The sequence below is a fragment of the Oncorhynchus keta genome, chromosome 21, assembly GCF_023373465.1.
Source record: "Oncorhynchus keta strain PuntledgeMale-10-30-2019 chromosome 21, Oket_V2, whole genome shotgun sequence".
Lineage (NCBI taxonomy): Eukaryota > Metazoa > Chordata > Actinopteri > Salmoniformes > Salmonidae > Oncorhynchus > Oncorhynchus keta.
The window spans coordinates 38,928,277-38,953,995 of NC_068441.1; the positions used below are offsets into that span (position 1 = coordinate 38,928,277).

Genomic DNA, 25,719 nt, shown 5'->3' on the forward strand with positions numbered 1-25,719 from the left:
TTGCACGCCCAATTTTTCAGTTTTTGATTTGTTAAAAAAGTTTGAAATATCCAATAAATGTCGTTCCACTTCATGATTGTGTTGTTGTTGATTCTTCACAAAAAAATACAGTTTTATATCTTTATGTTTAAAGCCTGAAATGTGGCAAAAGGTCAAAGTTCAAGGGGGCCGAATACCTTCGCAAGGCACTGTACAATATCGTCACACACAATTACCTTCCCTGTTTGATGACCCTCCGGACAGCGTCTGACAACATGTTGCAGTTTGTATTCCAAGCTATCACAAAACAGTCATTTGAGGTTAGTCCACACACACCCGAGCACAAATCCCATTGGAAGCAGTGCCCACTCACTTGAGATGATGGAGCATGTTGGCAGTGCTGAGCAGCATGGCCGTGGGGTTGCCGATGTTCCTGCCCACAGCCAGGGCAAAGGGGTGTCACGCTCCCTGAGACGGAGGCCATTACATTTCTCAGGCCATTTTATCTATGCTTGGGTCTGCAATGTAACTAGTGTATGATTGCAGCGGACTGGTTAAGTTGGATCTCAGGCAGACTCCTGGACACTCACAGTCTCAAACAAGGCGTACTCTGCACTATAGCTCTCTCCTGGGACCACTCCTGCCCCGTCGACCAGCCCAGCTGCCAGGTTGTCAATGATGTTGCCATAGAGGTTGGGCATCACCAGCACGTCAAACTGGTATGGGTTCTGGACCAGCTAGAGAGAGAGAGAAGCAGTAAGTAAGAGTGTGAGAGAGAGGTGGGGCGTACCTGCATGCAACAGTTGTCTATAATAAGGTTGTCGTATTTGATCTTGGGATACAGCTCTGCCACCTCGGCACAGCACTGTAGGAACAGGCCATCTGCACGATTTCTGTAGAAAGGCAGAAGGAGACTAAATCCTTGGCTGTAGTTGGATAGATGTGTAGAAGCCTTTAAAAAAAGGTTGTTTCTGGCACCAAGACTCACATGATGTTGGCCTTGTGGACTGCCGTGACCCTTCTTGGTGGCATAGTCGAAGGCAAACTCCCTGGTGATAATCTTCAGACATTCGATCACTCCAGGCACACTCTGAGAGACAGAAAGCACAAAGTTCAGATCAGGACAAACTTCCATCAGACCGTGGTTTGACCATGTTGTTAAAGCGCTTACATATGTGGTCATCGTGTTCTTTCCAGTGTACAATGCCTCATGCATGATTTCAATGTGTATTAGTCATACAACAAACTAATCAAAAACATGGTAAGATTTCCATCAGGACCGAGTCAATCGACTTTAGCTAGCCAGACCCCACAGGGTGAGTGGAGATTTCCCTCGAAGTGCTGACCAATTAATGCTTTTTGAAGTCGGTTTGGTTTCGGTTAAATAATTAAAAAATATATATCAGTATGCATTATGTTGGTTGACTGCTGAATAAAACAATGAATAAAAGTACAATGATGGTAGTGACTGCCCATTACTGCTTATCACTTATTAACCATTTACTCACATAACTTTAATAAAATATCAGTTGTGTCTATTACATGTTTTATTTGATGACTTATTTCATTCCATGTCATCATCTCCCCTCTATAGTGCTGCTGCCTATGCTGTCTGACAAAATCACTATTTTAGTAGTTCTTCAAAGTAAATAAGGCATACTTTTATGACTGCTGAATACCGACTATCAAATCACTTGGAGGTATCTACCTGAAAATACATGATCTAAGCAACTGCTCTCCATCCCTCTTAATCGTGCATTCTTCGGTCTCCTCTCTGCATCTGTCCCACACTAACCTAACATAGCAGGCGTAAAAGAAACAGACTGGACAAGTAGGAGCGCAATGGATTATGGTCATTGCAGTTAATGACCATGTTTTCTGTACTAATCTATGTCAAATATTGGCCTGTTGGAAACTACAACTCTGTTTTGCGCTTGATCTGATTTATCTCTAAAGAAACTGTGCAATGTGCACATTGAGCTCACAATTATTATTTATTTATTTATTTATATATATATTTTTTTTAAATTCAGTTAATTGCTCAGCACTACCAATGAAATGTCCTAAAATTGGAGAGAAAAAAAAAATCCACCTAACTGGCACCCTAGGTGAGCTAAAATAAAAACACACCCATTGTTTGGTTGCATGGCAAAATGTGATGTATCTCGTGATCCAGATAGCTGTACTCTCCCTCGGTCTGCTCTCGGATAATGACAAGGTTGCTGTGGCGGGTGCTATAGCCAGGCAGGCTGTTCACATGGACCACGTTGGCAAACAGGTCCAGTCTACGCCTGAGGAGAGCTTCATTAATGAGATCAGCCAACCAGCCAGCCACACGCACACACTAGAACAGCCATACAACATGTGAACCATGGCCCAGAACCAGAACAGGGTCAATACCAAGAAAGAAATCTAAGGGAATTCAAGTCAGGCTTCAAATGAATATGGTTGAAAGTTGTAATAGAATGCACAAGATGCAATTTCAAAATTGGTTAGTGCATGGGCAGTTTTCCTCGTGTTATTAACAGAGACCTGGCCGGGTGGTGCCAGAATAATAACCTGTCCTTCAACGTAACTAAGATTAAAGGAGATGATTGTGGACTACAGGAAAAGGAGGACCAAGCACACCCCCATTCTCATCAACGGGGCTGTATTGGAACAGGTTGAGAGCTTCAAGATCCTTGGTGTCCACATCACCAACAAACTAGAATGGTCCAAACACACCAAGACAGTCATGAAGAGGGCACGACAAAGCCTATTCCCCTTCAGGAAACAAAAAATATTTGGCATGGGTCCTCAGATCCTCAAAAGGTTCTACAGCTGCAACATTGAGAGCATCCTGCCTGACTGGTTGCATCACTGGCTGGTAATTACTCGGCCTCCGACCGCAAGGCACTACAGAGGGTAGTGCGTACAGCCCAGTACATCACTGGGGCTAAGCTGCCTGCCATCTAGAACCTCTATACCAGGAAGTGTCAGAGGAAGGCCCTAAAAATTGTCAAAGACCCCAGCCATAGACTGGCAAGCGGTACCGGAGTGCCAAGTCTAGGACAAAGAGGCTTATCAACAGTTTTTACCCCCAAGCCATAAGACTCCTGACTAGGTAAATCAAATGGCTACCTGGACTATTTGCATTGTGTGCCCCCCCCCCCTTTACACTTATGCTGCTACTCTGTTTAACATATATGCATAGTCCCTTTAACTATACATTCATGTACATACTACCTCAATTGGCCCGACCAACCAGTGCTCCCGCACATTGGCTAACCGGGCTATTTGCATTGTGTGCCCCCCCCCCCAACACCTCTTTTACACTACTGCTATTCTCTGTTCATCATATATGCATAGTCAATTTAACCATATCTACATACTACCTCAATCAGCCTGACTAACCGGTGTCAGTATGTAGCCTCGCAACTGTTTTTCACTGTTGTTTTTATTTCTTTACTTACCTATTGTTCACCTAACACCTTTTTGCACTTGATTAGAGCCTGTAAGTAAGCATTTCACTGTTGAATTCGGTGCACGTGACAAATAAACTTTGATTTGAACTGACAGACCTTAGAGCTATATCCTGTCAGAAACTCCCAGTTGATAAACGAATCCCATGTTACCTAGGTATGCAAGGTGGCCTATCTTGTAGTTATCACACCCAGATTATGTGCCCACATTGATTTTGTGTACTCAGGTATCTTATAACACACAAGACATGGCAAAATGTGTAGAATTGCAGGAAATTAGCTTTGAACTGCAAATGTTTCATTCCAACAAAAGGGTGTGTGAACAATTTGGGGTAGGGAAAGGGGGGTTTGTTGCTCTGTCAATAAAGATAATATCAATCCGGACCTTTGCCACCGAGGAAATTTGTGTGACTGGACTTTCTCATATAGTGGTTGAGGACCCCATGCACTAGTTCCCATAACCTTACAATATTCATTGATTGATTGTGTTGGCTTGCTCCAGTAAGAATTGTGGTGGCGTTAGATCTAATATTGCCTTACCTGATTTTCATCTCAAAGCCAGCCAGCTCCCCTTTAAACTCCACGGGGGTGTTAATCTTTCCTACACAGACAGAAAATAAAACCCAGTCAGAACACACTGATCTGATAAAAGCATTCAAGTGGAAGCAAATCTCCTGCATAGGAAATGAGAGGAGACAAGTCGGTTACCTTTCATGGCCACCCTGTTGGTCTTCATGGAGGCTAACACCTGCTGCAGCTTCTCGTTGCTGTCCATGTGCTGCTCCTCACTCAGGTGAAACTCCTCAAACTCCACTGGGAGGTCAGCCGCCTGGAGGGGGATGGAAAGGCAGGTTTAAGGCTAGAAACAAGGAGATAAGACAGGGATGAGAAACAGGATGGATATATTGCAGATGAATGAATAAAGGAGTGAGCAAATGGGCTAAAATAACTGAATATCATTGAATCATTGAACACAGAAAATATTGGATTGAGCTCAGAGCATGCTTGAAGCACGGTGCAGGCAATATCAAGACAGTGAGCTCCGTTCCCACATGGGCAACATGCTGTGTGTGTTTACCATGTGCGGAAAAGTGACAATCCGGTCTTGAGTGTTTGGGTGGGGGGCACCAAGAGAGGTTCATGAGCTTGGGGGTAGGTGTGGTGAAAGCAAAGTAATAGGATATTTGGAGTGGAATGTGCCAAGGAGAGGAGTTAGTTAGGTAAATGTCAACAGAGGGACCAGACACCCACACCAATGCACTCTTAAGGCACTTTCACATATCTCTGTGTGATCTGGATTCTGGTACCTTAATACATGCTATAAAGCACGTGTGAAACACAAACAAACCCTGGCTGAAACAAATAATTGACCTGGTGAGTAGCGGGTTCAAGGTCCAGGACCAGAGTACCAGGTATTGTGACACAGCAGCGCAAGTCACATGGAAACTTTTTGCCCATTGTAAAACAAGCTAGCTTGCTAATGCCATGTAGAATATGCATTGTCACTAATGCTGCAGGAAACCAAATTTCATATTTGAAAAACACATCACCTCTCCTGATCAGACTTGAGAAAAGGAGCCACCATAATATACATACCTTGAAAACCTCCCTGACAGCAGTCATCAGCTCAGGTCCCACTCCATCCCTGGGCACCACGGTGACCGTGAAGGTGGCATCGGCACCTTGGGCACACCCAGACAGGCGGTCATACTGTGGGGCCAGGCATCCAGCTGCTGCCACCGCGGGCCAGTGCCAGTCAGGCCCTAGAACAGGACACAATAGTAAATTAGGCCTACCATAGAAAGTATGCATTATCTGAATGTCTCATCTGATGGCATCACCGTGTCAATACAACTTAAAGACAATGGGGGTTGCTTAGACCAGAGGCATGGTCCCCCCACCAATTACACTATAAAACTGGACCGTGTTCAGGCATGAAGACAATTCTGAATAAGTGTCATGTACCTTGATGATAGGATAAGGGGGACATAATTCAGAACGTTTTACACTATGAAGCGACAGGCTATAATAATCCATTTGAGCTAACTTTACTCTCGTATCAGAAGACAGCCCAATTGGTTTATCAGGCTGCAAAAATTAGGTTTAGGCTAGCTGACACTGTGTATTTCTGAAGCTGATAACACACAATCACAGATAACGTTAGTGTCAAAGATTGGTATTGTTCTATCAGTAGCTACTAGCTAGCCAAGTTAGCTAACACCAGCTATCATCATCCTCCTATCGCATTGGTGATTAAATGAATTTATGTCAAGCAGTTTCTAATAAAACGGCTGTCCCCAATAGCAACAACGAAGGGTTTTACACGAAACAATTTGTCCACAACTTGATGGCTGTAAACATTATCTACCGACTTAAGGCAGCATCCATCGCCATCACCAAACCAAAGAGAATGTGGAGGAAATTAGCTTTGTCTTGACAGGCTAGAAACGTTGATTATTCTTTGGTGGAATAGTTGGACTGAGCAACCATGTGAGCGAGATACAGACGCCACCTAGTGGATTGGAGTTGCAGTTCGTCCTAATATTTTCAACTTCAGCAGAGTAGACAGTTCAGTCAAATTAGTAGGGCCAAGGAGACCTCTTTATAAGGGGCAAATATTTGTCATTTTTCACAGAAATTTGAGACCAAGGTGGATGTAGTTTCAGAAACCCTGTCACTAATCCCGGAGGGTTGCAATAATGCATGATGTAGTACCCGTGTAAGATTCTGAGACGGGAGGCGTGATTTGAACCTGCCACGCTAGGGTCCAACAGAGCCTGATGTACTCCAAGAAAGCTAACAAGCAGGAATCTGTTTGTATCGGTATGCGTGTAAAGAAAGTCACGCTGCTTGTTTGGCTAGAACCACTTCCCCCCGATCCAATCCATCTCATACCTAGCTCGAACTTCCGACATCTGCCTGGCAAACACATGTGACCGCCCTCCTAAAGCATTACAACACATTGCGCCACCGAACAAAGCCTTCGTCAAAGGTGCAAAGGGGCAACATTTCAGGCTGAGGAATGAGTTTAAAAAATCTCCATCGGCTACATTCATCCCCCAAACTCGCGGTTGATCTGAACGCAACTGCAGATCCGGGTCACAGAACAATTGCCAGGGACATCACACTGCTTGCTTAGCGAGTACCACTTCCCCCAAATCCGGCTCATCATACCTGGCTCGAACTCGGGACAGCTGCCTTGCAAACACACGTGACCGCTCTGCACTCCAGCACTTTGGATTTGAAATGATACAATGACTATGAGTTTAAAGCTGTAATTTGAGGGTATTTTCGTCCATATCAGGTGAACCGTTTAGAAATTAAAGCACGCTTTGTACATAACCCCCCACATTTTAGGGGGACAAATTCACGTATTTGAAGTAGGTCAAAAGTTTAGTATTTAGTTCCATATTATTTAGTTCCATAGGTGCCTAGTGGTTAGAGCGTTGGACTAGTAACCGAAAGGTTGCAAGTTCGAATCCCTGAGCTGACAAGGTACAAATTTGTCGTTCTGCCCCTGAACAGGCAGTTAACCCACTGTTCCTAGGCCGTCGTTGAAAATAAGAATTTGTTCTTAACTGACTTGCCTAGTAAAAATAAATTAAAAATAAAATATTCCTAACACGCAATGATTGCGTCAAACTAAACTCCCGTGTTATTGTAATGGTGCAAGGTTAGCATTTTTTTGGGGTATGCGTCTGTAACTTTCTCACTCATCATTATTCACGATTCATTCAGGACTATCCGTAATCATGGTAGCATCCACAACAATGAGGTAGTGTTTATGTAACAGTATAACTTTAGACCGTCCCCTCGCCCATACCCGGGCGCGATCCAGGGACCCTCTGCACACATCAACAACAGTCACCCACGAAGCATCGTTACCCATCGCTCCACAAAAGCCACGGCTCTTGCGGTGCAAGGGGAACCACTACTTCAAGGTCTCAGAGCAAGTGACGTCACCGATCGAAACGCTATTCAGCGCGCACCACCGATAACTATGCTAGCCGTTTCACACCCGTTACATTTAGAAACAGGACTCGCGGCCCAGGACTGAGTTTGGGAAACCCTGTGCTAAATTGTTCAAATGTAAAACATAGAAACCATGTGTTTGATACGTTTCATGAATTCCGTTCCAGTCATTACAATGAGCCTGTCCTACCCAATTAAGGTGCCACCAGCCGCCTGTGCTGGGGATCCCCCATCCCCACACCCAGTGCTGATGCTTGCATAGCTGTATAAGTGTGTTAGGTCTTAAAATAGTTATTTTTACCTATTTGTCATCACATCGATTCCATAACCTCTAGGGAAAAGTGTCATTTATTTACCTTGTTGGGTATCTTCTTGAATTACTTGACTATTCAAGGTAACGTCATTTCCTCGACAGGCAAGTAAGCGCAAGTCTAGCGGGCGACAGCTGCTCGCGTCGAAGCTGAGTTTACTATATATGGGCAAAGCCAGGCATACGGAGAGTGCCGTAAGCTTCCGTGTTTGTGCGATTAGCAGAGTCCAGAACTGCCGGTGGATAAGGGAGGTTTGGCGTTTCATTCATCGGAGGAATTAATACAAAATCTGCGAATATGACCTATGATTTGAGTAAGTAGTTTTATTAGTTTCATTTTTTAAATAATATACATTAAAGATGGACCTTTAATCGTTCCCTTAGTACAATGAGTGCTTCACCACAGAGAAACAGCTAACGTTAGCTAGCTACTGTAACTACGTGTGTAAGCACTAACCTCGCCCATTCTTCTGCATTTTCAATCACATTTCTTGTCTTGAGACATCACACCCCTGCCAAAGTTCTTCTGTAACTAGGTAAATAGCCACGTATTCATAAGAGTTTCCTCTCATTGGATGGAGCTTGAAAGGGAACCTACACTGTTTTGAAATTGTTTGAAGGAAATATGGCACTCGATTTCTGCACGAAATATGCAACGCAGTGTTGACATGTCACTGAGTGTGGGTGATTTTAGTAACACTACACAGTCGTATGCATATTTTACACTTATCTGCTAACGTGTAGTTAATGTATCAGCTAAAAGCAGAGGTACATGAAGACCTATTTATTGTCTTTGTGACAGACTGCTATTACAGGTCGTCTGCTATGCATTTCAGAGGCCTGGCATCATACATAATAGAAGCAGTGTCATTTAGTTTGTATTAATTGATTGAAGTGTAGTTTTGATTTGTTAGTTTTTACAGCTGCTGTAGGCTGATCTTAATGTGTGTTTTTTTTAACCAACCAAATAGGTCAATGCCTAGACTAACTTAGATGATGTTGTTATTATTAATAATACACATTTCCTTGCCGTTCACACAGAGCATGTATTTGCCAGCCTCCCGCAGATGGAACGAGGAGTTGCCAAAGTCCTTGGTGGAGATCCCAAAGGCAACAACTTCCTCTACACCAATGGGAAGAGTGTCATCATCAGGAACATAGATGTAATTCCTTAAATCTAATGGACATATCACTTGACATTGTTGGCATCTGATAACCTGAAACTCACAGGCCTATATTTGGGTGTGTTCATGTACAGTAAAACGTGTGAACTGGGCTGGTCAGATTTTATTAAAGTATTTAACCTCTTCCCGAGTCTATATTGTGTGTGAGAACCTGTACTAATGTTCAAGCTTTGCCTTCATTTCTGACAGAACCCTGCCATAGCTGACATCTACACCGAGCACCCTCATCAAGTTACTGTTGCCAAGTATGCTCCCAGTGGCTTCTACATTGCGTCTGGAGGTAGCTAGATATTTATGACCTACTTGTGTGTATGTACTAACATGTATGTGTAACTGATAGATGCACACACACAGACACTACATGTTAATGTATTTTAATTGTAGTATTTTTGTTTTTTTGTCCTGACTTTTTTGTTGTCGGACTCCAGTAAGACTAGCTATTGGCGTTGGCTAATGGGATCCTAATAAATCATGTCTTATCATAAAACATGCCAAGAAACGTGAATGCTTTTTCAAATTCACTCGGCTCTCGTCTGTCAATGGATTTGTCTTAATTGTGAATAGTGACAAGACCTGTACCTGGTCTTCTCATGCATGTGGTTTCTGTGGAGAACATCTTATTTGCACAAAGCCAAATGGGCAGAGATCATTTTTATGGTAGTGATGCCATATCTACAACGTTCAAATATGTTTCCTACAGATGTGTCTGGTAAGATCCGTATCTGGGACACTACCCAGAAAGAGCACCTTCTGAAGTACGAGTACCAGCCTTTTGGGGGCAAAATCAAGGACATCGCCTGGACTGAGGACAGCAAAAGGATTGCTTGTGTGGGAGAGGGACGTGAGAAGTAAGTCTGTAGGGCCTAGTTCAGACCAAATGCAGGACAGGGACATGGTGCCTGAACCGTTATCTTCCAAATAAGAGCTCGGGTCCTGCTAACAGTGCAGCATTTACACTTTGGTGAACAATGGTTGTACGTCCTAGAGGATTGCATAAGCTTTATGTCTGCTGTCAACGCGTTATGGGGTGTGCAGGTTTTTGTTCCACATCAGCAATAACATGTCCATGAATTATAGAATCATGATCAGCCGAATCAGGGTTGTGTTCAAATAGGCATATGCCAAACTCTTTTGAAACTAAAATTAACATCCTTAGTGGGTATGTTCAGATGATGCCTCCTTTTGTTCAATTGCTTCGTCCCGTTTTGTCTTCTGAACATGTCCCCAGTATGTTGGGGCAGCAGCTCTCAACTCTAGTGACTAACCCTGTTGTAAACATTCCAGTATCTGACATGAATTGAATATTCAATTACTAGACATTGCTTGAACCCCTTTAAAATGAGTTTCCGGACGTCAGAAGATTAATTCAAAAACACCCTTCACCCAAGACTTTCATAACTCTCCTAAAACTTAGATAAGGTTGTCTCTTTCATCTATGCACTTATGAATTATGAATGATTTGCTTCTATCTAGTGAATCGCTGCACATTTTGCATTGCATCATGTCCTGTCCCACTTTGAATGTGTGTGTTCTTCCTTACAGGTTTGGGGCTGTGTTCCTGTGGGACACTGGCTCCTCAGTGGGTGAGATCTCGGGCCACTCCAAAATCATCAACAGCGTGGACATCAAGCAGACTCGCCCCTACCGCCTCATCACCGGTAGTGATGACAACTGTGGGGCCTTCTTTGAGGGACCCCCTTTCAAGTTCAAGTTCTCAAGCACAGTGAGTGACCTTTTCTCAATGAGTCTCAACTCGTCTCTGGCCTCCCTTTTTTAGAAAAAGGTAATCGAGCAGAGGTGGCGAGGGGAAGTGGACAAATGTGCTTGTATGAAATTACTACTCCAATTGTGCATCAGGCAAATAACGTTTACAGGGTGTAATCCCAAAATGTATGAAGTGATATCAAATTTTGCTAGTTGTGCAAGACATTTTGTAGATAAAAGGATACATAGCATATCGTTTTTAAATGTTTGCAAGCTTTTCTCCTACAAGAAAGCAATTAGCTGATTCAAGGGGGGTGGGAGATTTCATAACTCTTCGGTAAAAGGACTCTGGTCGGATATACTTGTTCCTTGCCAAAAGGAGGCTATTGGGGAGGACAGTTTTCCATTTGCCTACTAACTAATTGACACTCCACTTGACCACTTATCGGTTTGTGAGTTACAGAGAGAGGTCAGAGTACAGAATTTCCCCCAAATTAGAAAAGGCCAATGTGACTGCCATTTCTGAAGACATTTGGGAATTGATTCTTGATTTTTACAACAAAAAAAAATAATATTTCCTTTTGGTACTACAGACCTTTTCACTCGGTTAGCCCTGTCGTGAGCACGGACGGAAGTCACGGTGGGAAAAATACTCAATTGTCATACTTGAGTAAAAGATGAAAGAGAACTTAATAAAAGGTTACTAAAGTAAAAGTGAGTCACTCAAGTAGTTATTTACTGGGTAAGTCAAGGTATTTGGTTTATAATATACTTAAGTATATAAACCATTTCAAATTCACTATATAAACAAACCATACGGCACCATTTCTATTTACGGATAGCCAGGGGCACACCCCAACACCTTTACAAATTAAGCATTTTTGTTTAGTGAGTCCGCCAGATCAAAGGCAGTAGGGATGACCAAAGATGTTGTCTTGATGAGTCTGAATTGGACCATTTTCATGTCTTGCTAAGCTTTCAAAATATAATGAGTACTTTAGAGTGTCATGGAAAATGTATGTAGTAAAAAGTACCTGTAGTAAAAAGTAAATGTATGTAGTAAAAATATATATATATTTTTTTTATAGTAAAGTACAGACCCCCAAAATTGACTTAAGTAGTAATTTAAACCACTGGGAAGCCATACATTTGTTGACCATGGAACGTATCAGTGTGCGTCGGAATTTTGGTGCGGGTACATCCGATTAATATTCTACTGTATCCCCCATTTCTAATTTAAAGAGGGTTCCAGAACAGCAAAGAACACTCTAGTGAACATATTGACAATATTGTAGTCAAGGTGAACTACACTCTGCTCTTGGGCCTATGCATTTACAGTTTATTTGGACCACTTGACCTTTTCAATGTTGTATCTTCTAACCTTATTCTAAAAAGGATTCAATGGATTTCTTCCTCATAAATCTACACACAATGACAACTTTTTTTAAATTTATTTGTATACATTTTTTGCAAAAAATAAATAAAACTGACACTTTGCTATGACACTTGAAATTGAGCTCTGGTGCATCCTGTTTCCATTGATCATCTACAACTTGACTGGAGTCCACCTCTGGTAAATTCAATTGATTGGACATGGTTTGGTAAGTCTCTATATAAGCTCCACAGTTGACAGTGCATGTCAGAGAAAAAAACAAGCCATGGTAGAGCTCAGAGACAGGATTGTGTCAAGGCACAGATCTGGGGAAGGGTACCAAAAAATGTGTGCAGCATTGACAGTCGTCAAGAACACTGTGACCTCCATCATTCTTAAATGTGAGCAGTTCGGAACCACCAAGACTCTTCCTAGAGCTAGCTGCCCGGCTAAACTGAGCAGTTCAGGGGAGAACGGCCTTGGTGAGGGAGGTGCCCAAGAACCGGATGGTCACTTTGACAGGGCTCCAGAGTTCCTCTGTGGAGATGGGAGAACTGTCCAGAAGGACAACCATCTCTGCCGCACTCCACCAATCAGGCCTTTATGGTAGTGGCTAGACGGAAGCCACTCTTCAGTAAAAGGCACATTGCAGCCCGCTTGGATTTTGCCAAAAAGCACCTAAAGTTCTCTCCGACCATGAGAAACAAGATTCTCTGGTCTGATGAAACCAAGATTGATCTCTTTGGTCTGAATGCCAACCATCACGCCTGGAGGAAACCTTGCACCATCCCTGTGGTGAAGCATGGTGGTGGCAGCATCATGCTGTGGGGATGTTTTTCAGAGACTGGGAGACTAGTCAGGATTGAGGGTAAGATGAACAGAGCAAAGTTCAGGGAGATCCTTGCTGAACCTGCTCCAGAATGCTCAGGACATCAGACTGGGGTGAGGTTCACCTTCCAACAGGACAATTACTCACACAGCCAAGACAATGCAGGAGTGGCTTCGGGCCAAGTCTCGAATGTCCTTGAGTGGCCAAGCCAGAGCCCGGACTTGAACTTGATGGAACAGCTCTTGAGAGACCTGAAAATAGCTGTGCAGTGGCGCTCCCCATCCAACCTGACACAGCTTGAGAGGATCTGCAGATAAGAATGGGAGGAACTCTCCAAATACAGGTTTGCCAAGCTTGTTGCGTCATGCCAAAGAAGACTCGCTGCCAAGGTGCTTCAACAAAGTACTGAGTAAAAGGTCTAAATAGTTATGTAAATGTAATATTTCAGTTCATTTTTAAATTTGCGTACATTTGATAAATCAGTTTTTGCTTTGTCATTGTATGTAGATTGCAATCTATTTTAGTAAGTCTAATGTAACAATGCGTTGAGGGGTTTGAATACTTTCCAAACGCACGGTACATTCTTGACTACTTTTTTTGAGTGTTTCTCAGGATCAGTGTTTTATGTACTTTCACATGGTGTCAACTGCAAGTTGAGGTTCGTACAGACTGACCTCAACTTTTTCAATAAGTATCCTTTAAAAAAGTTTTTTTGGTGCATTATGCTTAGCAAACACTACCTGCCTTGGAGCAGTCAGCTTTTTTGCAGTTTTGGGATGATGTGTCTGGATTAGGGTTTGCTACAGGCTGCCACCAGTCACTGTTTGTGGTCTTGGGCCAAGTCCATACACATTTAGAGCTTATAAATCCACATTTTAGTCCCATTAGGCAAATTTAGCAAAGAAATATTGGGTGGGGGTGGAGAAACAACAATCAATACATTACAGAATTCAAATCTAAAGGTAGGTTAAAGCAAAGCAGTGTGACACAGTTACACATGGTGTAAACAATAAACCAGTCAATGACACAGTAGAAAAAATAAAGTCTATATACAGTGTGTCCAAAAGGCACGAGAAGGTAGGCAATAAATAGGCCGTAGGAGGGAATAACTACAATTTAGCAGATTAACACTGGAGTGATAAATGAGCAGATTATGATGTGCAAGTAGAGCTACTACTTGTTGTCTGGACAACATGCCCTCCGACTTGACTCCCTGAACTCTGTTTGCAAAGTAGTTGGTGAACCAGGCGAGGCAGTCATTAGAAAAACCAAGGCTATTGAGTCTGCCGATAAGAATATGGTGATTGAGAGTCAAAAGCCTTGGCCAGGTTGATGAAGACTGCTGTACAGTACTGTCCTTTATCGATGGCGGTTATGATATCGTTTAGTACCTTGAGCGGGGTTGAGGTGCATCCGTGACCGGCTCAGAAGCCGGATTGCACAGCGTAGAAGGTACGGTGGGATTCGAAGTGGTCAGTGATCTGTTTTATTAACTTGGCTTTCGAAGACTTTGGATAGGCAGGGCATGATGGATATAGGTCTGTAACAGTTTGGGTCTAGGGTATCACCCCCTTTGAAGAGAGTGATGACCACAGCAGCTTTCCAATCTTTATGGATCTTGGACGATATGAAAGAGGTTCAACAGGCTGGTAATAGGGGTTGGAACAATGGCGGTGGATAGTTTTAGAAAGAGAGGGTCCAGATTGTCTTGCCCAGCTGATTTGTACGGGTCCAGGTTGCAGCTCTTTCAGGACATCTGCTGTCTGGATTTGGGTGAAGGAGAAGCTGGGAGGCTTGGGCGAGTAGCTGCGGGTGAGGCGGAGCTGTTGGCCGGGGTTGGAGTAGCCAGGAGGAAGGCATGGCCAGCTGTTGAGAAATGCTTATTGAAATGTTCGATTATCATGGATTTATCAGTGGTGACCGTGTTACCTAGACTCAGTGCAGTGGGCAGCTGGGAGGAGGTGCTCTTGTTCTTCATGGACTTTAGTGTCCCAAAACCTTTTAGAGTTATAGCTTCCAGATGCGAATTTCTGCTTGAAAATACTGGCCTTTGCTTTCCTGACTGACCTGCGTGTATTGGTTCCTGACTTCCCTGAACAGTTGCATATCGTGGGGACTATTCGATGCTATTGCAGTCCGCCACAGCAAGTTTTTGTGCTGGTCAAGGGCAGTCTGGTCTGGAGTGAACCAAGGGTTATATCTGTTCTTCATTTTCTTTTGAATGGGGCATAGTTCTGTATATTATTGCTTTTTTTTTTTTTTATTTTTTTTTTTTTTTTAGAAAGCTGGCACAATGAGTTAGTCAGGTAACTGTCAAATTACTTGCAATATTTAAGAGACTTAAACTTGACAGTATAATTGATAGACAACAACTAATATACAAATGTTGCTTTCTTAAATTAACCAGAAAATCAATAATAGTCCTTTGTTTTGGAAAAGCTCAAGTCTCTAACAATCCCCTACCCCATCCTAGGACCACAGCCGGTTTGTCAACTGCGTGCGTTTCTCTCCAGACGGGAACCGCTTCTGTACTGCTGGCGCTGACGGTCAGGTGAGTCCGCTAGCTACCAGAGCTGCTCCATGGTCAGGGACCCAGCACCACTAAGGTGGTCTCAGAACCCACCACAGTTGGTAGAACATTGACAGCCTGTCTTAATTCTCCGAGAATTGTATTTTATACTGAACAAAAATATACACGCAACATGTAAAGTGTTGGTCCCATGTTTCATGAGCTGAAATAAAAGATTTCAGACATTTTCCATACGGTCAAAAAGCTTATTCGATCAAATTTGGTGCGCATTTCTTATTTTGCCAAGATAATCCATACACCTGACAGGTGTGGCATATCAATAAGCATTATCATTACACAGGTGCACCTTGTGCTGGGGACAAAAGGCCACTCCAAGGTTGTCACACAATGCCACAGATGTCTCAAGTTGAGGGAGTGTGCAATTTGGCATGCTGACTGCAGGAATGTCCACCAGAGCTGTTGCCAGAATTTAATGTTCATTTCTCTACCATAAGCAGTCTCCAACGTCATTTTAGAGATAATGGCAGTACACCCGACCGGCCTCAACCGCAGACCACGTGTAACCACGCAAGCCCAGGGACCTCCACATCTGTCTTCTTCACCTGCGGGATCGTCTGAGAACAGCCACCCGGACAGCTGGTGAAACTGAGGAGTACTTTTGTCTGTAATTAAGCCCTTTTGTGGGGAAAACAAATTCTGATTGGGTGTGCCTATGCCCACCCATGGCTGCGCCCCTGTCCAGTCATGAAATCCATAGATTAGGGCCTAATTAATTTATTTCAATTGAGTTCCTTATATAAACTAACTCAAAATTGTTGAATGTTGTGTTTTATATTTTTGTTCAGTATATTTTAGTGAATGTGTGTGGTGGCGGGGGATTAGAAGTACAGTAGAAAAGAGCTGTAACTCAGCACATTATGTCAGATACTTTCCAGTGAACTGACAAGAATTGCTGACTGGAGGGCAGTAGTAGACAGATGGGTGTTTCTACGTGGCTGTTGAAATTCAATTTTACTCTACAGTACTGGTTCTTACTAGAATTGTCAAATTGCCCTGTTTTCCTAGATCTTCCTATACGACGGAAAGACTGGCGAGAAGCTTGGGGCTCTGGGCGGAGCAAAGGCCCACGAAGGAGGAGTCTATGCCGTAAGTATCTCGACAGAGTTTCTCTTATTGTTCAACTTTGCCTGGTGGTTTGAGATATGTAGGCATTGGGTTTTTACTTTAGCCTGCTGAGAATGGAAACATCAGTCTTTTTCCTCTTCAGCATAACTTGTCAGGCTTCACTGCTGAGGGGTGAACACCCAGTCAAGATTAAAGCTGCCATGCAGTTGCTAGAGGGACTTGAACGTAAACAAACTAAATTAAATGCTTTCCTTTTCAAATTAGAAGTGCAATGTGTTCCTGTGAAAACAAAGTCAAACTTTCTTGTACCCACTGCATTTTAAAACACTATTTCACTTTGCATGCCCCCAACAATATTTGATTTCTAGGAATTTGAATTGGTGATTGAGTGTAACAAGATAATTAGACTGTATCTAATGTATTCCATCACTGGCATATCTGAACTGGGATTCTAACCCACAACAGGACATGCACTGCAATGCAGCATTGGAATGTCTAGTTCCAGTGTGACTACTTCAGGTCTCAGGAAGACCGTAGTGATTAACTTAGCCATCTGCTTAATAAAATGCTTGGGACTGTACATTTTGCATTACCAAAGAAAAACTATATAGCGGCACAGGTTTAATCTGAAAGCATTGTGATAACCGACAGTGATGTGATGCCTATTTGTCACCCTGGGTCCACTCCTTCCTCCTGTTCTCCTTCAGGTGAGCTGGAGCCCTGACAGCTCCCAGCTCATCTCTGCCTCGGGTGACAAGACTGTGAAGCTGTGGGATGTGGGCACCAGCATGGCCCTCACCACCTTCAACATGGGCGCCGACGTCATGGACCAGCAGCTGGGCTGCCTGTGGCAGAAGGACCACCTGCTCAGCATATCCCTGTCGGGCTACATCAACTACCTGGATAAGAGCAACCCCGACAAGCCGCTCCGCACCATCAAGGTAAGCCTAAACCTTCTTTCTCATGACAGGGTTTTCAGAATGCAATATGGTGTAGTGTGAACACATCTTAGAGTTGGGGAATGAGGATCAGGGCTTGAGGGTGTTTAATATTTAAATATTTTTTACAATTTGAACACAACTGGCAGGCTTAATCTCCTGATATTGATGCTCTGCCCAGAAACGGTCCCTAGCTGACTTAGCTTGTCTACAAACATTATCTTTATCCTGATCACATAATCTTCCTTTAAAGTTGTCTTCAAGTCACTCGTTACTAAACACAAGCACATAGTTCAGTAACAGGAAAGGAGATGGCATACAAGTGGTTGTCAGCATTCCTCAAAATGAAATGGTTAATTTTGACAGTTTGCTAGAGTCCCATGAAATTGCACAATGATGGAAAATGCTGAATTGGTGCCAAAACTGAAAGTATCACAACTGCGACACTTGAGTCAAATAGAATGAATGAATGTTCTTAACTGACTGTGCTAAACAATTCTCTCACATTATGTGCCTTACAGGGTCACAGCAAATCCATTCAGTCCTTGACAGTTCACAAAAACAAGGGAAGGGCTTACATCTACTCTGGCAGCCATGACGGGCACATCAATATCCTTTCACTGGGAAAATGAAGGCATGCTGTGTCAACACTGAGGCATATTAATGATGAACTGCTTTCTGCACAGTCCAATTCCCCTGAATGAATGGGGCTTATCTAGGTAGTTGGCATTTGGAACACAATGAGCCTAATAAATTCCCTCAAGTGTTAATAGTCAAAGCCTTGTGTATTCATAACCCAGTAGCAACATTGGCACCTAATGAAGACTCACATAAAATGTAATGGACATGTCTGCTTATATTCCATTACATAAATGTACTGCACATAACTGTTGCGGATGTCCTTGTATCCATCTGTTAGTCTAACAAGAGGCCCACACCACCAATGTTATGGTCCCTTGTGTTAGTTAAGATCTGCTCTGCTGCCCTCTCCTGGTGTCAGTCAGACGATCCTTAACTGTGGCTTCCACATTACTGGGATGCCGAGACCGGGGAGAACAACTGCTTCTCAGGGAAGGGCCACAGCAACCTTGTCACAAAGATGGCGGTGGACGAGGCCGACCAGCTGGTGACTTGCAGCATGGATGACACTGTCCGCTTCACCAGCATGACAAAGAAAGAATACAGGTGGGTCCAGAAGTGTTCTATACTGAAGGTAGTAGATGAGATTAAAATACAGATATCACTGAAATATTTATCAGTTCTCTTATCTCTAGTGAGGGTAGCTTTGTAATTATACTGCTTCCTTATGAGATTCACTTTTTGTCATTGGACAAGATAGCTGTTGTGATGTCGTACTTTCGGTGTGTTCATTCGTAAACCAATAGTGACATGTATATTTGACACCTGTTCACTGGACATGCTACCTTGTCCTGGACCTGCTGTTTCAACCCTCCTGCTCTCACCTGACCTCTGAATGCTCGCCTATGAAAAGCCAACTAACATTTACTCTGGAGGTGCTGACGTGTTGCACGCTCTATAAACACTGATTATTTGAGCTTGCTGATCATCTATGACCGTTTGAATGTCTTTAACGATCTGGCCTTAATGGTTATGTACTCTTATCTCTACCTGGCACAGCCAGAAGAGTGTGTTTTCTTCCTAGGTTCCTGCCTTTCTAGGTATAAATGCTTCAGCTGCGTTACTTGCTCTTTGGGGTTTTAGACTGGGTTGCTGTATAGCACTTTTTGACTTCTGCTGATATAAAAAGTGCTTCATAAATCTATTTGATTGAACACTATTAATGATATTGGAAAGGGCAGAGGTGGGACCAAGTCATTGGTGTTAAAGTCTAGTTGCAAGTCAACATATTTGTGACTCAAGCCCACTGTTCCTAGGCCGTCATTGAAAATAAGAATTTGTTCTTAACTGACTTGCCTAGTAAAAAAAAATAGAAAACACCTCTGGGAAAGGGTATGTTCAGTTAATAGTGAATCTATTGACATGTTGATCCCCCCCCACCAAACTGAGTTGTTGCAAAGAAAAAACTGCGTGATGACGTAGTGCACACAATATACTTTTTCCCTTAAGTTTTCATGTACTGAATAAAAATCTGAAGTGTGTGTTTCTGTCAAATTTTCAACTCTACTATTGCATTAAATAGCTAATGTTCCCACTCTGCTCTTGCATTGTGCACTCTAGCCAACAGTTTGCAGGTAGACTGCTGATGGGCTAGTCTACATGAGATTATGGATAAATTCAATATTTTATTTTGTCCAACGTCAGTCGAGCATTGATCATAATGGCAACAAAATAAGACCCTAGATATTTTTTGGACAGCTGCATCAAGCTCATTACCATTCACTTTCAGCACCCTGTGAAGTTCATAACTTATTTCAGCTGTAGCCTAAAACTGGTTTCCTGAGTCGTAGTGGGAGGACCACACCATATCGTATGACTCCAAGTTAGCGTTGATATAATGGTTATTATATCAATGTTTGCACATAACGGCGTCCACCGCCATTTCACGTGTAATTGCCAACACAAAGTTCTGACCATGTCGAACTAACAAATTGTTGGCATTTATAAAATTGCACCGTAACTTCATGTCTCTTTTTTGTTTTTTTAGGGTAGAACCAGCCATTGGTGTGGCTGGAAATGTGGTTACTAACAGTTTGTTTTTGCAGTGCTTCCAACCTGGTAAAGATGGACGTCCAGCCTAAACATGTTTCCGTAGCAACGGGGGGGCTCACATTGGCAGTGTGCATTGGACAGGTAACAAAATCCTCTCCTAATGTGTGCCAACTGATCTCACTTCGGCATCATAGTATGGTAGACAGTGTTGTCAACACAAATAAGTATTTTGTGTCATTCATATATGGGTGACACCATTAAATTGTCTGTTCTGGATTGTGTTAATATTGACTGAATGTGTGGTTGTCAGGTGGTGTTGCTGAAGGACCAGAAGAAGGTGTTTATGCTGGACAGTCTGGACTACGAGCCTGAAGCAGGAGCCATCCACCCAGGAGGCAGCACTGCGGCAGTGGGCGGCGCAGTAAGTCTACATATAGGAACTTCATTTGAACTGGAACTATTATAGCTTAGTGTTAGATCATACTACTTCTGATCCATCTTAGTGTGGGATCAATGACAGTTTCCCTGAATAGCCTGACTATACACATGCACTTTGCGATACGCAGAAGCTCCAGATCTTTTGGTGCTGCTGACTAAAGATCCCAAGAAGTTGGATCCACAGCCACTCTGCACTATTAACCAGTGCTATGAAACTCTGAGGGAATGACACTGTTGTTCAACTGATTGCTGATTTTATTTAGGTGCGGGTTGGATCTAACTACTCAAAATTCCTCCCCTTGTCCATAGTATTTCTTTGACACCTCTCTCCCTCCTCCCGGCAGGATGGGAAGGTCCACTTGTATTCTGTCCAAGGCAACACTCTGAAGGATGAGGGGAAGAGCATGGAGGCCAAAGGGCCAGTCACAGACATGGCCTACTCCAAAGACGGAGCCTACCTGGCCGTCACTGATGAGAAGAAGGTCGTCACAGTTTTCACCGTGGCGGATGATTACTCGGTATGCAGTCTCCCACGCATCCATCTCAATCAAAATTTGCAAAAATAACCTATTAACATGTCCCATATTGATTTTCCTGAATGCTCAAATTATGTACAATAAATATATTCCTAAAGCCCAATGAACAGTAAATGCCATTTGGGTTTGTGAATATCAGTCGGGGGTAGTGTAATGCATACAATCATCCCATCAATTTGAGTATGAGTGGAGACTTAATGTTGGATTCTGTATCCATTTCTGTTTATCCCCCTCCTACAGGTCAAAAATGATTTTTATGGACACCACGCTAAAGTAGTTACCTTGGCCTGGTCCCCCGACAATGAGCACTTTGCCAGCGGTGGAATGGACATGATGGTCTACGTTTGGACAGTGAATGATGCAGACAAGAGGCTGAAGATCCCAGGTGAGGGCCAAAATAGCTGTCAGAGAGCAAACACCCACAGAGAGAAGTGTCTGAAGTTATTTAAATCCTCTCTTTGTTATCGTATTCAGATATTTGAAGTCATGGAAACTGAAGATGTTGCTCGGATAATGTGTCGCCACTCTCGACAGGGTTGGGGTTTTAAACTGCTGATCTTTCTGTAGCAACCATTTTGAGCTGGTAGTTTAATTTGTCAGGACAACAAATGTTAACATTACAAAAAGTACGGGGGGGGTGTTGGGATAATAGAAAAAAAAAATCACATTTTCAGTGTGTGCTAACTGGCGAGGGAGGTATCTTGTAGTACCATTGCTGCAGAATTTCCCCAATGTTCCCAAATGTAATTATTTTCACCACCGCTAGATGGTAGTATCTTCCTTAGACACCATCATTCTAGGGCAGCCTTAAAGTATGTACCTGTTAATGGTGGGTCGTGATGTGTCAGAGTAAATTTATAACTATTTAATTAATTATTGGAATTGATTTGGCCAAGTGCATCTACGGTCTCTGCTCAGTTTGGCAGCTGTGTGAGTGTGAGAGGGGGATGCCCGTGTCAGTTTGGCAGCTGTGAGCGGGGGATGCCCGTGTCAGTTTGGCAGCTGTGTGAGTGTGAGAGGGGGATGCCCGTGTCAGTTTGGCAGCTGTGAGAGGGGGATGCCCGTGTCAGAGCTGTGAGAGGGGGATGCCCGTGTCAGTTTGGCAGCTGTGAGTGTGAGAGGGGATGCCCGTGTCAGTTTGGCAGCTGTGAGAGGGGGGATGCCCGTGTGTGCTGTGAGAGGGGATGCCCGTGTCAGTTTGGCAGCTGTGAGAGGGGGATGCCCGTGTCAGTTTGGCAGCTGTGAGAGGGGGATGCCCGTGTCAGTTTGGCAGTTGTGAGAGGGGGATGCCCGTGTCAGTTTGGCAGTTGTGAGAGGGGGATGCCCGTGTCAGTTTGGCAGTTGTGAGAGGGGGATGCCCGTGTCAGTTTGGCAGTTGTGAGAGGGGGATGCCCGTGTCAGTTTGGCAGTTGTGAGAGGGGGATGCCCGTGTCAGTTTGGCAGCTGTGAGAGTGTGAGAGGGGGATGCCCGTCAGTTTGGCAGCTGTGCGAGTGTGAGAGGGGGATGTCTGTGGCAGCTGTGCGAGTGTGAGAGGGGGATGACTGTGTCAGTTTGGCAGCTGTGTGAGAGGGGGATGCCCGTGTGCTTTGCAGTTTACCACATTTTTTCCCTGCAGTTTTCTTGATCACTCCGTGACACACACTGCAGCGCTGTCAGCCATGACTTGTCATTCCCACCCGCCATCACTCTCCGCTGTTATCAAATGGACTCATGCTAGCCACAAGTTCTGACTGAGCTCAATAGTTATGAATCGGATATACAGCGATGAGTTTCTCTCCCTTTCATACGAACTTATAACGAGGAGCGCCCACAATGTGTTTTGAGCGGTGAAGTGCTTAGTAATGGCTCTCAAAACGAACAAATTAATAAAATGACACGTCCTGACCAAACATCCACAGCATGATGATAAACCCAGGGAGTTCTTTGAGAACAGGGCAGAATGCTTCAGGAAACAGTGCTTCGACAGTGGAATATTTAAGTCTGCTAGCAAGGCATTGTTGTAATTTTATAACAGGTGATGATGAGCAGAAATAAGGCAGTACTAACTCATCGTAGCTGTGCGTTTCTCTTTTCAGACAATCCCCTTGCCTTGTACACAGGTAGTAGCTAACATTCACCAAGCAAGCTAGTTACTGATAGTGCAACCCTAGTAACAGTACGGAAGAAAATGATCAGGCCTACTGTACAGCTTACTGTAGAAATGATTTTAAACTTGTCTGGGTTGTAATTGTTGCTGTTACAATACAATAAATTGTATTCTTAACTGGAATAAACTGAGGCAAGATGCTTTTTGAGGCAAACACCCAATTGTGGATTGTTCATCTACAGCAGGAAGCAGTCGCCTGCCTGACTGAGAAAGCAGTAGATGTTCTGGTCCAGTTTGGCACCACATACCTATGTGAGTCAGGGTTCACAACTCTGACATACTTAAAAACCAGTACAGGAAGAGTATGACCTCAGTGTTGCACTTGCAAAAACAGAGTCCAGAATATACATGCTTTTTGAAAACTTCAACGAGCCACACCTCTTATTAGGACTCTGTTGTCCACATCTGTGTGCTGTGATAAATCAGTTTATTCCAGTTCAGAATAGAAGTATGTATTGTATTTTAACAGCAAAAGTTTCAACCTAGACAATGTGTAAGAGTGTTTTTAATACCGATGTAAATATCTATTCATGTTTGTTTGTTTAATTTAATTGTTATTTTTGTCTATATTCCATTTGTTTTAGGCATAAGGGCAATGAAATGTACAGACTTTTATTTATAGTTGCATATTTTCCTAATCTTGGGTCCCAGGAAAACACAGAATTTCTAATTTGGGTTAAGAACCCCTGTTCTAGGGATACATTAAAATGCTCACACTTTCCAGTGGAAAACTACATGCTCAAGTTTTTAGCAGCAACACATACTGTATATTCACTCCCAATGTTTTAAATGTTAGCCATATGACATCACTTATGTTCTCGCATCCCTTTCCACAGATGCCCACAGGTTGCACCATGTCAGTGGCCTGGCCTGGATAGATGAACACACGCTAGTGACCACCTCTCATGACGCCAGCATCAAGCAGTGGACTCTTAAATTCTGATCTGTACAAGAACGGATCATTAGGGACAAGGACTACTGTAGACCGCTCTCTTACTCATATAATATTGTATTTATCTAATTGGTCTCTTGTCAGCAACCCCTGAAAGTGTCGGTCACTGCAGGGAAAAGCTTATCTAAAGCAAGAATCCCAACGAAGTCTTTTTCTTTGATTCTTTTAAACGGTTCACTAATGCACGAACAAAGAAAAATAACCCAAATAGGTGCATTGATATCAAGCTTTTTTGGTCAAGGAAACAAATTGTAAACTCAACATTCCAGAGGCAACAGCCTTATGTCGGTTCAAACTGAAATGCCTGTGTGGTTGGAGAGTTGTTTCATCTGAACTCTGTTAACTCGGAATGACAACATTTATGGGGGAAAAATGATCCTTATTGACAATGGAGGTATATTTCAGTTACATTCCTGAATGGGATTGAGTTGCGAATGAATGGCCCTCCGATTGTGCTTGTCTGTTAGTTCATGTTTTCAGCCGAGGTTGATGTTACCATTTGTATGGGAGTGGGTATTTAGCTTTTTTTGCCTCTTCTTTGACTCTATAATGTCAATGTCTTTCAGAATGATTTGTAGTTGGAACACATGTGATTGGGGGAGCAGTAGTAGGAACTTAAAACAAGAAAGAAATGAATCATGTGTACAATCAAAATGCTGTCTATTCAATGAAGCTCCTGTACTGTTGCCATTTTTTTTCTTTTTGGCTCACGATGTTCCCGTCTCACACTTTTTACTTTATTATAATTTTTTTCTTTTTGTGATGCTTCCACTTTTTCCTAAGGGTGGATATTAATGACAATAAAACAAAAGTTACTAATTTCTAGCAACTCATGTCCATTTCGTGCTACTAATGTTTAAATTAATACTGCAAGTTTCTGTCAATTGTTCATACCATTTCTATGTCTCTGCGTGCAGTATGAAGGAAGTTAGTTTCGCTAGCTAATGCCAACTAGCTTATGTGGAATGACTGGTACCTGTTGATTCCCAGACCTGGGTTCAGATACTATTTCAAATATCTCAATTACTTTCACATACAATGCCTATAGAAAGTCTACACCCCCTTGAACTTCTCACATTATGCTGCCTTAAAATGTAAATCTAAAAATGGGTTACAATTTTTGTTTATGATCTACACACAATGCTCATGTCAAAGTGTAAAGGAAAATCCTTAATGTTTTGTTTAAAAAAAGAACCTCCATTTATCTTGATTTAGATAAGTATTTAACCCCCTGAGTCAATACATGTTAGCATCTTTGGCAGTAATTACAGCTGTGACTCTTTCTGGGTAAGTCTCTAAGAACTTTGCACACCTGGATTGTACAATATTTGTGCATTATACTTAAAATTATTCAAGCTCTGTCAAGTTGAATATTCATCATTGCTAGACAACTATTTTCTTGCCATAAAATTTCATGGCTTTTTAATTTTTATAAATAAAGCCCAAACTGTAACTAGGCAACTCTGCAACATTCAATGACGTATTGGTAAGCAACTCCATTGACGATTTGGCCTTGCTTTAGGTTATTGCTGCTGAAATGTGAATTTTTCTCCCAGTGTCGGTTGGAAAACAAACTAACCATGTTTTCCTCTAGAATTTTCGCCTGTGCTT

The 25,719-nt window shown here is 42.9% G+C and overlaps 1 protein-coding gene and 1 pseudogene across 1 annotated transcript; one reads left to right on the top strand and one right to left on the bottom strand.

Moving 5' to 3' along the window:
* Positions 1-211: 211 nt before the first annotated feature.
* Positions 212-7,988, bottom strand: LOC118376203 (isocitrate dehydrogenase [NAD] subunit beta, mitochondrial-like; annotated as a pseudogene).
* On the top strand, positions 7,887-24,931 carry LOC118376201 (WD repeat-containing protein 1-like). Its single transcript, XM_035762884.2, has 15 exons — positions 7,887-8,036; positions 8,764-8,885; positions 9,096-9,186; positions 9,607-9,754; positions 10,449-10,629; positions 15,285-15,362; positions 16,407-16,487; positions 17,174-17,407; positions 17,926-18,013; positions 18,433-18,589; positions 20,089-20,176; positions 20,346-20,456; positions 20,818-20,991; positions 21,250-21,394; positions 23,993-24,931. The coding sequence occupies exons 1-15, from the start codon at positions 8,021-8,023 to the stop codon at positions 24,097-24,099; spliced, it is 1,821 nt and encodes a 606-aa protein (XP_035618777.1). The 5' UTR covers positions 7,887-8,020; the 3' UTR covers positions 24,100-24,931.
* Positions 24,932-25,719: the final 788 nt, after the last annotated feature.